The sequence below is a fragment of the Rhodnius prolixus genome, unplaced genomic scaffold (genome assembly GCF_049639745.1).
Source record: "Rhodnius prolixus isolate KJV_2025 unplaced genomic scaffold, Rpr scaffold_9, whole genome shotgun sequence".
In the NCBI taxonomy this organism is placed as follows: domain Eukaryota; kingdom Metazoa; phylum Arthropoda; class Insecta; order Hemiptera; family Reduviidae; genus Rhodnius; species Rhodnius prolixus.
In genome coordinates this window covers 13,979,345-13,990,933 of record NW_027411604.1, presented here as the reverse complement: position 1 = coordinate 13,990,933, position 11,589 = coordinate 13,979,345, and the positions used below count along the sequence as shown (strand labels likewise).

At 30.0% G+C, this 11,589-nt stretch overlaps 2 protein-coding genes across 2 annotated transcripts; both read left to right on the top strand.

Annotated features, from left to right (window-relative positions):
* The first annotated feature begins 247 nt into the window (after nucleotides 1–247).
* LOC141454104 (proteasome subunit alpha type-1-like) lies at nucleotides 248–2,710 on the top strand. The gene is made up of 5 exons (XM_074127954.1): nucleotides 248–385; nucleotides 827–1,077; nucleotides 1,709–1,868; nucleotides 1,961–2,173; nucleotides 2,315–2,710. Exons 1-5 carry the CDS (start codon nucleotides 383–385, stop codon nucleotides 2,534–2,536), a joined length of 849 nt encoding a protein of 282 aa, XP_073984055.1. The 5' UTR covers nucleotides 248–382; the 3' UTR covers nucleotides 2,537–2,710.
* Nucleotides 2,711–4,496: 1,786 nt separating this feature from the next.
* On the top strand, nucleotides 4,497–10,064 carry LOC141454103 (methionine aminopeptidase 1D, mitochondrial). The gene is made up of 6 exons (XM_074127953.1): nucleotides 4,497–6,063; nucleotides 6,275–6,491; nucleotides 7,254–7,445; nucleotides 7,553–7,703; nucleotides 9,066–9,176; nucleotides 9,317–10,064. The coding sequence occupies exons 1-6, from the start codon at nucleotides 5,975–5,977 to the stop codon at nucleotides 9,523–9,525; spliced, it is 969 nt and encodes a 322-aa protein (XP_073984054.1). The 5' UTR covers nucleotides 4,497–5,974; the 3' UTR covers nucleotides 9,526–10,064.
* The last annotated feature ends 1,525 nt before the right edge of the window (nucleotides 10,065–11,589 follow it).

Sequence of the window (11,589 nt, the reverse complement as noted above, 5' to 3'; positions counted from 1 at the left end):
GATTGAAATATCATCAATTGTAATTATGATTTTCAGAACAGTCAACAAACTTGAATTTAAAATATTCAGATCTATTTTAATATCACACATTCCTGTATACTTATATATTTTTTAATTATATATTTCAATACTGACATGAAATTATTTTTAGCTGAGAAATAAAAACAAGAAAACTTTTTAATTCTATTCTTATTGTATTTGAAACCATCTTTTGAATAACCTTTATATTTTTTTTAATTCCAATTTTGAGGAAATTATTTCACCAGGGCAATCTCCCTGTGCTACCTTACCTGTTCTAAGTTGTGAATTGAAACCTTTTTCATACTCATCCAGTGATTTGTGCTTTGTTTGTGTGAACAAGTGTTGAGGAAAAAAAGTAGTAATGGTATGTTCATTTTTATATTTTTGTTTAAGTAGATACATCTAATTTTTAACATTTTGTGCTTTACAAATTCTTAAACTGTGACAAAGTGTTGGATGATAGAAAGTTGACTAGTTGCTTTAATACCAATTATTTCCGATTATCTCAAACATTTTGTTATTTCTGTTTTTACTTTACGAGAAGAAATTAAAAAAAAATTAACTATCTTTATTTGTACATTTAGGATTACATTAAACTTAATACTGAAAATATATGACTTAGCATGTTTTCATACTCTATCCGAATTTGAAGTATGTATATTTCTTGTTTCGTTTTTATTAATAACTTGCAGGTTGAGAATTTGAACTAGAATTTTTTTTTCTAATAAAAATAATCATTTAGGTTGCTAAAATAAATGTTTGTAGAACATGGTAATGATATTCGTTTCTTTCTTTTGAACAAAAGTTTCGCAATCAGTATGATAGTGATGTGACAGTCTGGAGCCCACAAGGACGTTTACATCAAGTAGAATATGCAATGGAAGCTGTTAAACTTGGAGCCGCCACTGTTGGTGTCAAGAATGAGACTCATGCTGTCCTAGTCGCATTGAAGAGGGCGAGTTCCGAATTATCAGCTCATCAGAAAAAGATTATACCTTTAGATAGTCATATTGGAATGAGTATATCTGGATTAACCGCAGATGCAAGAATTCTTAGGTATGTTGCTGTTTAGACACTAAGCATGTTTCTATTACTTTAATAAACTTACAATTAGACAGTATAACCTTGTTAGCAGTTTTGGTGATCAGTATTACTGATTTTTGGTAAGGATTTATATTTTAATTTAAAATCATAAAATTTAATTTAATTTAAATTTATTTAATTTAAAATCATAAAAGAAATCTGCTATCGATTGTACGACCAAAAGCCAAAGCAATCAATCCTGATTTAATTATTAATCTCATCGTTAGTATTGAATGTTATTCATTCCATTGTTTTTGTAATGTTAATATGATTGCTATGTTGCTAATAAACTTAAAAATTGGTCCGTGCGATATTGCCCCACTTAAGCTGTTAGCGATGTCCTCTATATCATTAAAATGCGTTGAGAAAGCTTTTCAGCTACAGGTTTTTAAGAATAGAATTTTAAATTTTAGAGTTTTCAAAGATAGCCGAACTTTAGTGGCAATGCAAACAAACTTGGCAAAGTAAGCTAACTACCTTCTCGCTACGGGAAGATGAGTTTGATAAAAGTGCATTTTTCCAAAAATAAATCAAAGTTCCTTCTTAAAGTTTTCTTGCTTGATTTACTTTAACGTTGTTTGTGAAAAAATTAATCTGATTGTAGTCGCCACATGAGAACTGAGTGCCTATCTTATTTGTATACCAACGGTACGCAGATACCGGTAATCCGACTTATGAATAAAATCACAAATATGATGCAACATTCTACGCAAAGGTACGATCGTCGCCCATTCGGAGTAGGCCTATTGGTTGCGGGTTATGATGTAAGTAGAGTTAATTGTTCAAAATTTTCTCGAAGAGTGTAAAAAATTAGAGCATTGAATTATTTTGCTTTTTTTTTTTTTTATTTCAACAGAATGATGGTCCTCATGTATTCCAAATTTGCCCATCCGCGATTATGTATGAATGCCGTGCAATGGCAATTGGTTCGAGATCTCAGAGTGCTAGAACGTATCTTGAAAAACATTTGAGTGAAATTGGTACGTGTCCTACAGAAGCTGAACTTATTAAACATGCTCTCAGAGCTTTGAGGGACTCTTCGCCAAATGACATAGAACTTAATAATAAGGTAAAGCATTCCCACTGATTATTTTTAATTATAGATTCAATTATAAAGAGTTTCAGTTTCTCGTTTATGCGTTTTAAATGACCTTCATTCCATATGCACTTGCCATATGACCTTGTAATAGAAATATTGATATCATTGCAGAACGTAGCGGTCGCCATTGTTGGAAAGGATACACCATTAAAAGAACTTACAGAAGAAGAGGCTCAAGTATATTTGGATATGGTACTTAGCGAAGAAAGACGAACTGGTGGGGCTGGAGGCAGCACAGGTTCCACGGGACCTAGTGATTCTGGTACAAGACCTTCAGGTGATGGAGAACCACCACAAGATCCAGTTCCACAAGTGGCAATGGACACCCAATAATAATTATTTTATTATAATTCAATTCTCATACGTTACACTTTAATGCCTTCGAATAAACTAACTTCAATATTAATAACTTCGTTCCGTTGATTACATTGCTAGGAAGAAGTAGTATTCCTATGTTCCTCTTGTATCTCAATAAAAAAATCAATAAATAGAAAATGAGAAAACCAAGTCTACCATGGATGCAGACTTTAATGAGTTAAGAACAGTTACGATCATATTTGATAGAGTAAACAAAAATACAATTGTTTATATTTTTAAAAATCGTAAGCCAAACATTTGCAGTCCGATTTCTAGAAAAAATTTAATGAGACCATCCCTATCTATAATGCTTAATATTTATTTATAATTTTTATGGACTCAATATAATAATACTAGCTGTTTCAGTTTCTATAAATTATTGCTCTTTTAAGGTTTTTATGTACATAGATTTGATTTTTGTTTTAATTTGAAATGGAACATTGCTTCCCCTTTATTATAACTATTTTTTTAAATTAATATTCACAGCAATAAGTTCATGCAAGCGGAATTAATAACTTTCTCACTGCATTAAGCTCAACCAAAGAAAGCATTGCTACTTTAAAAACGAAGTAACAATTTTAAAAAGCCATCCAGCTCTTATGATTTAAACAAAGATTTTTTTATTATTAACAAAAGTAGCGCAAAACCGCAATAAACTGTAATCAGATATCGATAATATTGATTTTACGGATGCAGATATATGGTTCTATTTTTAACTGACATGGTATGATTAAAACACTGCCTTTTTGGAAACTCAATTTACACTAAAATACCGAAAGTTAACAACAAAGCCTGGCAAGTTATTTGTTGAGAGCTATAAGTGTTAGAACATTTATAAAAAACTAAATTGATGATTCCGTCACAGTTTACCTTTCCTGAAAAAATAAATGTTCAAAAAAGATGTAGACATATTTAATTAAACATTTTGAAAACAAGCAATTTTAATCGTTAAATTAAAGTTGGGGTCTCAGGGGATTAATCAAAATATAAATTTCCAGCTTTCTGTAATTTTCTGTTTTTGAGTGTTTTGTTCTCACATAGACTACTTTCTTTCGGACTGAAAGAAAACTAATAATTCTGAGGAAAACTCGAAATAAAAATAAGGAAAATGGAACAGTCAAAACTGGAAAAAAAAAATTGAATAATGCATAATACTTGTTACTTTCAGATAATACCATAGTCATTCAACGTTTCATCGAAAAGTATTAAAAGTGCCAAAAAAACAGGGTGCAAAATGGCTCCGGTCGCAGCACATCTTCCACTAAATATCAAGATCAAGAACCACAACATTCTTCAAGAAGGAATGTTCTAATAATAACGCTCTCAGTCTTGACTTCCATACTAGTACATTTCTTTTGCCACATCATGATCACTTCGTAAATAACCAACCAAATCCATTGTCAGTGCAATACTGTCTTCTTCAATTCTGAATGCATTCAAACCATCAGTCCTCTAAGTCTACCAAGCTCAAACTAAATATCTCTTAACTTGCCAAATGATCTCTTTATATTGGAATGGTTCACTTGTTATTTGTTCCCGCTTAAAGCGAGTTGGTGAAGAAGCACTCTATCAGGGTAGGTGAATAAACTTCACATTAAATTTATACATTAACGAGTGTCACTTACATATTGAAGTACAAACCCACAAATATAAGAAAAAGTATAATAAATTCTGTTTTGTGGAAATAAAATCCTCATCTAGTATTTTATCTGGTTATCTAGTATTTTTGAGGGCTAAAGGTAAAACTCCTTGAAGATACATGGTCTTTTATTTTTACACGATTGGAGTTTACTTTTTCAATTCCTAATGCTTAATTTTAATTAGTAATAAATACTTACTATATATATTTTTCTCCTTTAATGTATAAGGTTAATGTTGTCCTCAAATTCGCGCTCTTAAGTATTTTTTTTTTAATAAAAAATACTGAAAGGAACAACAAATAAAACTACATTGATAACAATGTTTGTTTTTTATTTTAACAAAATCACACTTGTAAACAAAAGCTATTAAGATACACACTAAAGCAATTAAGTGAATTTATGCTCTTAAATTGTTAACAAAAAAATGTGGAAAGAACAATACAAAGGTATAGATCATGTGAAATTTTCTTTTCTTATAGACTATAAGAACTCTTGAGAAGTTCGAAAGTGTCACAAAATTGTTAAGATAGGTTTCGAAAATAATTGCTTTTCAGATAAGTTCACATCTAACAGGTTTGATGTGTTATGCCCGTGGTAAACATGGAGTTCAAGAAGAATAGAGCATCCATTGCAAGAAATTAAATTAGGAATTTAGGAATAGATCAGATAGAAGAACAAAAATACATAATGCCTAAATGTAACTTCAGTGTACCTCAGTAAATGTATACTCTTCTATGTCATTTATAACGCCCCTAAATCTTTTCCCAAAATGAAATTTAGGATTAGGAATTATAAAATTTTGAGGACAGAATAAGAGTATAAACATTTCTCTTTTGCTAAATTTGTAGAATCCAAAGAACCAGTTATTTTTTTTATGTGAACTTAATTTCTTTATTAGTTTCTTATTGTTATGTTTGACATCAGGGTTTGTTGCTTTTTACTGAGAACAGACTAGTACAAGCTTCAGGAGATTAACACATAAAGGTCTCCATTTGCTCTAGAGCTTCGTCTGTTTTCGTCCGATTTTCACTGATTTCACAAGTTTCCTGAGAGAAATCTGGCCTTTCTTCTGAAAGAAAACATCTAACAGGTTTGATGTGTTATGCCCGTGGTAAACATGGAGTTCAAGAAGAATAGAGCATCCATTGCAAGACATTTAAGTTTTACATTTCATTCAGAACCATTTAATTGTCGTAATTTCATGAGACGCTGTACCTAAGTAAATGTATTTTTTCAAAAAACCCATCTAATTAAACCTGCTTCGGAGATACAAAATAAAAGTAGGATAAGTTAAAATGAACTTATCACGATTTAACTGTTAACATCATTCATGCGGTCAAAATGTAACGTAATCTATGGAATAGTTATTTCTGAATCAAATATGTTCAAGAAAGAAAGGAAGCACTTACGTTGTACAATATTGGCAATCTCTTTCCAGGCTGCTTCTTTCTAGCTGGCATTCTCTCATTCAAAATTTGTTTTATCGGAAATGAATGTTTTAAAGTTCTCAAATTAATTAAAATATCGTAACTAGTCTCTTATTACTGACATGTTTAAACTGTAGCTTTTAATAAACGAACTTAACATGTTTGTTTACACTTCTAGGTTTTTAACCTGTTATACTAAAGACTTTAGGCGCTGTCATAACAAATAGGCGACAGTTTAGTGGTAATTGTGGAGCCAGATGGTAACTGCTGCAAAAAAGGTTATGATTATGGGAAAGCTAGTTAGGTGAGAAGGTAATGTTAAAAATACTTTAACACTAAATTTTTAGATGGAATTACTGTCATTTCTAACGAAGGGGAGCCATGTTTCTATCAAATCAAAATTAAACCAGTTACATAGATCATTTTTCTGGAAGAGGTGAAAGATAATTTCTTTTATATATTTTAATTTTATCAGTGATAACCAATTGTTCGTTCTGAGAAACAAGTAGTAATATTAATTGATTTTATATTGTTTTGTACGACAAGTGCACAGCAAATCTGGATAAGAAACTTGTTGCGGCTATTGCAATTGGATTGTTTTTCCATTTTTAAGCAGATTGTTATTTATCTCACAAAATTTGTAACAGGAGGAAAGTAAGAACTTACGACGTTGTTGTACCTTGGAAGAGGAGCCCATCGTTAACTGTGCCAGATCATATAGGTAAACCTACTTACTTTGATTGTGGAATACCAGCTCTCTCACCTACATTACCAGAGAAATTGCCTGCAGAAAAAGTTCAAGCACTGAGGAGAACATGTAAACTAGCTGCAGATATTCTGAAATCATTAAAACATTTTATTCAGGTTTGCATAATAGAACTAATTTTGAATGAGACATTGTAATTTAAGAGTAGACGCTCTTATTTTTATTAGTGTTGATTTTTTAATGTTGCAAAAATAAAAAATAATTACTGAAATTGGTAAAAATGTTTTTTTCTTTTGGATTAATGAATAAGTCATTAAAAACTATGAATTCTAGTTACTACTCTACAGCAATTACTTCTAGTTTGTCACTTGCTTTAATTGTATGATTAATGATTTTGTTTGATTTCTGAAAGAATATTTGTAAAACCGTATTTCAATAGACTTTCAAATGCTATTTTAGAGGTAAGCTTATTACTACCTCAATTCAAAATCTGTCCAATGAATTTAATAGAAAAATGGTCCAAAACAAAGTACAATGTATGCATATATAACTTATATACAATGTATAGAAAAAAAAACGATTTTTGAAAACATTCTAAGAAAAAGTATTCTGTGAAGTTGTTCTTCCGGATGAGGATTTTTTTTTTTTTAAAAACAGTTTTAGCATATCCCTCAATTTAACCCTTCAAAATGGTATGTATACAAATGATGGTTCATTGTACTGATATGATTTGTAGGATTCAACTATCGTACTGCTTCTTTTTTAATCTTAACAAAATTATAAGAACTTGTCAATTATAATCTTTTTAAAGGAAAAAGATTTGTGAATGAACCTCACAAGATGTTTTTTCATTTCAATTTAAATTTTTGTTTATGCAATTTTGTTTTTAAAATTTTCTTCAAAGCCGCTTTTTCTTCTAGGTTGGAGTAACTACCGAGAGCATAGACCATGAGGTACACAAGTTGTGTGTGGAAAACGGAGCATACCCATCTCCACTAAATTATCATTATTTTCCAAAATCTTGTTGTACATCCGTCAATAATGTAGCTTGTCATGGTATTCCAGACACAAGACCACTTGTTAATGGAGATATTATTAACGTTGATGTAACTGTGAGTAAACATTTCAATAATAAATATATTATTAATATCCGCTAGGGTGTAGACATACATGTATGTATTTATTTAAAGATTAGATTTATTGCCATATAGTTGTATAGGTATTTAGAGAAGGTGTTCATGGTGATTGCTCAACGATGTATCTGGTCGGAAATGTGGACGAACAAGGGGAAAAAGTATGTACTGTAGCTAAAGAAGCTCTTGACTTAGGGGTATCTGTTTGTAAACCTGGAGTCTCTTTCGCCGACATAGGTAAATTACTTTATATTTGTATTTTTTAATTATTTTACTAGCCTAAGGTAGGAGAAAAAAAAATCAGTAAGATTATTTTTTTCTCATGGTCCAATGAATAAAAAATTTTTAGGAAGAAATCCCACAAAACAATCAAAGATTTTAAAAACGATGATTAATCTGAATTCAGTTTCAATTAACATTTCATAATTGATAATTTTTTCTGAAAAAAAAAATTGAAACCTACTGTTTAAAATTGATGTTTTAAAATTGATCTAACAATAAATTAGAAAATAGTACATCTATAAATCATCAGCGTGGTTTTCTTGAGGAACTTATGCGGATGTCATCAATCTTTCTGTCCCTCAGATTTCTAGTTTTGTTGTTAAGAAAATTTAGTTTTATTTTATGTTTGCTGCAAACAATCCGTAAATTTAAAATAAACTTTGCATTTCAAGCATTTTTATAACTTTTATCTTTTATTAAACATTAAGTTGGTAGCACCGAACATTGCTTTTAAGCCATTCGCTTCCTGAACACGATACGATTCAGATCGGTATATCGCCCTTCTTATCGGTATCCGATGTGACTATCCCGAGGATCACTAGCATTTGCAGATTTTTCAAATAAGGGATGGGCACTCATTACAGCTTTATCTACTGTGTTCGGGATTTGATTATCTAAGTTTAGTTACAAGTCGAAGGAAGGTCAATCTTCTTGGCATTCTTCGCAGCTACAACCATCTGTCCAACTCACTGTAAATTGGTGGAGAATTTTTTTTTTTTTTTGCCAGGACAAAAATCTTTTCTTAGATAAGGCCAAAAACATTCCGATTTCCCTTTATTTATGCCACACATCCCCTGCTGAATTCATATCACGCTGCTACACACTTGTAAGATTGTGTAATCAAAACTTAGAGCAGTTGTTAATTAATATAAGCCCTGAAGATGACTCTAGGGCCGAAAGCTTGGCACAAATAAAGTAAGTCAACCTTTTTACGACTGCCTTACCAGACTGTTTTAATTAGATTGAAATTTACTATTATTTCTTCCGTTAGTGGATTCATTGTTAAAAGAATTTATGTAAACTAGTTAACTTAAAGAAATAGATAGCGTCAATTCTGATTTAAAAAACATTTTACCGGAATTTCTCCATCATATAAAAGTAAAGCAACTGTTACATAAAATTATTTTGAACACAATTGGTCTCTAGAAATCTGAAAAAATTAGTTGCACATTTTGTGTTTGTTTATAGTACGTGAAATTGGTCAATAAAAATTTGAAAAAGTTTTGTGTTTTTTTCTGTGTGATATCTGATTCGAAATTATCTTTAACTTTATTCTTATTAAATATAAATTTCACTATTTTTTATTTCTTTTTTCAGGAGCAGTAATAGAAGACCATGTAAGAAAAAATAATTTAACAGTGATACCCTGTTTCAATGGCCACGGTATAGGAACTTATTTCCATGGACCTCCATCTATTTATCACTTCAGTAAGTCAAATTACTAAGTTTGACAATATTACTTCCGTACTTCTTAAATGTGGTTATATTTATAGTGAAATGTCATTAATGACTTCAATTAGTATCGAGAGCAAGAAATTAACGTAGTATGTCCGTGATTTATTTTTAAGGATATAATGAAGCTGAGGATAGCAAAATGGAAGAAGGTATGTGTTTTACAATAGAACCAGTAGTTGGTGATGGAAGTCCTGAAATTGTTATTCTGGAAGATGATTGGACTGCAGTTACGGAGGACGATTCAAGAACAGCTCAGTATGAATATACTGTACTTATTAACAAGGATGGTGCAGAAATATTAACACCTCATCACCTTCCCTAATAATTGTTTTTCTTTTTTTTTTATAAATCCATAAAATTTGAATTGTCATTTAAGTTGTAGTACTGCGTGTTCTTATATGGATTTCCTTCAACAATAGTACAAGAAGGAACGTTACAACTTTTTTTACTTCTAAGAAGAATAAACAATGCTGGTCTGTTTCATTTCTCCCAGTTTAATTGTTTCGTTTTAAATCCCATAAAGCATTTGCTTTATAAATTAACTTACCCGACTTTTTTGTTTATTTACAAAAAAAAAGTATATAAGTACAGGTACGGAATAAAAGAAAGTAATATGTACAAGACAGTCCAGTGTTGGAGGTATTTTATTTCATTAATTATAAGAAAAGATATCCCAAAGCAAAAATTATATCATGGAGTGCTCAAGCAATCAATCATTCGTTTTTTATTTTATTTAAAATTCGTTTTTAAAGTTATTATGTAACCTAAAAGGAAATTGATTGAAGGAACTTAAGTAAATGATTTACGATGTTTCTGGAAGAACTGATAATCTTTTTTTAACAAAAACTATCTTGAAAATGGTATATTGTTCGTTTTATTGTTACATATCCTTGAAATTCATACTGAAATACTGATTTTGATGAACAGAATCTATTTTTACAGCAAAAGAAATTAAATGAACGTACCAGACATTGATTTTTTGAAGGCGAAGTGGTTAATTGAAGATTTCTATGAATTTTTTTTTTTAAATTCTTACTTGGATTTGCTATCTAACGTACGTTTTAATGATGCACCATTAAATTCCTACTAAAATTGCAACCCTAATCTATTTTGGTTGCTGGATACGAAGGTTGTTCGGTTTGTTTTATGATTTCTCGAAAACGACTACGTTTACTATACCAATTTGTTTGAATCTTTGTATAATTACTGAACATATAATATTCTATTATTTCAATTGAAAACTATTTTCTGAGTTGTCATTTTAAAGAGGTTTTTGGGTGGATGTTCAACTTCAGGACCTTCATTTTTATCTGACTCATAGAATTGCTGGTTAAAGAATTTCTAAACATTTTTTTAGAAATATTTTGTCTTAATTGCGTAAATTTGCTATCTAACGTACGTTTTAACGATGCACCGTTAAATAACTAAAATTTCAACCCTGATCTCTTTTGGTTGCTGGATACCAAAGTTGTCTGGTTTGTTTTATGATTGAAAAAAAAACGACTACAGAAATTTACGTTAAACTTTGTACAATTACTGAATATATCATATTCTATTATTTTTATTGAAAACTGTTATCTGAGATATGAGGTTTTTTAATGGAAGTCTAACTCAGCACCTTAACCCTTAGCTACTTAAGATACGGACCTATTATCATTAACTTATATTATGGTTCAGCCACTGATTAAACATTGAAGATAGTTTATTATTCAACCCAAATTTTAATTTTAAAGGAAATCTATCGAGCCAATTTTCCAGAATCGCCAAAATGAAGTTGTATGTAATAGCTTTCTATTTTCGACTTTAATACTTAAATTACTTTTTAAAACTCAATTCCAAAAATTTGTCAGACTAAAACTAGTCTGAATAAAGCAAAAAATAATTTAAAAAAATTGTTAATTGGAACTAATTTATTATTAAAAGTACCGCATCGTCACCATCCGCATGACGTAATAAAGTAGTCCCTAATAAATTAATAATAAATGAATTACAAAATATTTTAAAATTAGAAAACTTTTTTTTTTATCTATAATTTCGTGAAATTAAATATAGGTTGATAGAAAAAATTTTAATATAGCAGCACATGTGTAGAAGAACATCATGTACGTATCGGCCATTTAGCTAGTTTTACTCGTGATCTCAGCCAGGTAACATCGTAGCTGTAAAGTCATTTTCTTAATTAAAACTGAAAATATTCCATCAAATTTTTATTATTAATAATATAATAATACAAAAGGTTATATAAAACTTTATTACTTCACAAAATTTTATTTTATTAAAATCGAAAAAAAAAACTGGCTGCTTTTACAAACGAACACTCTTACTCCTACACTGACACCATATTAGATATCAAGAATCACACAGTGTAACAACATAACTCATAACT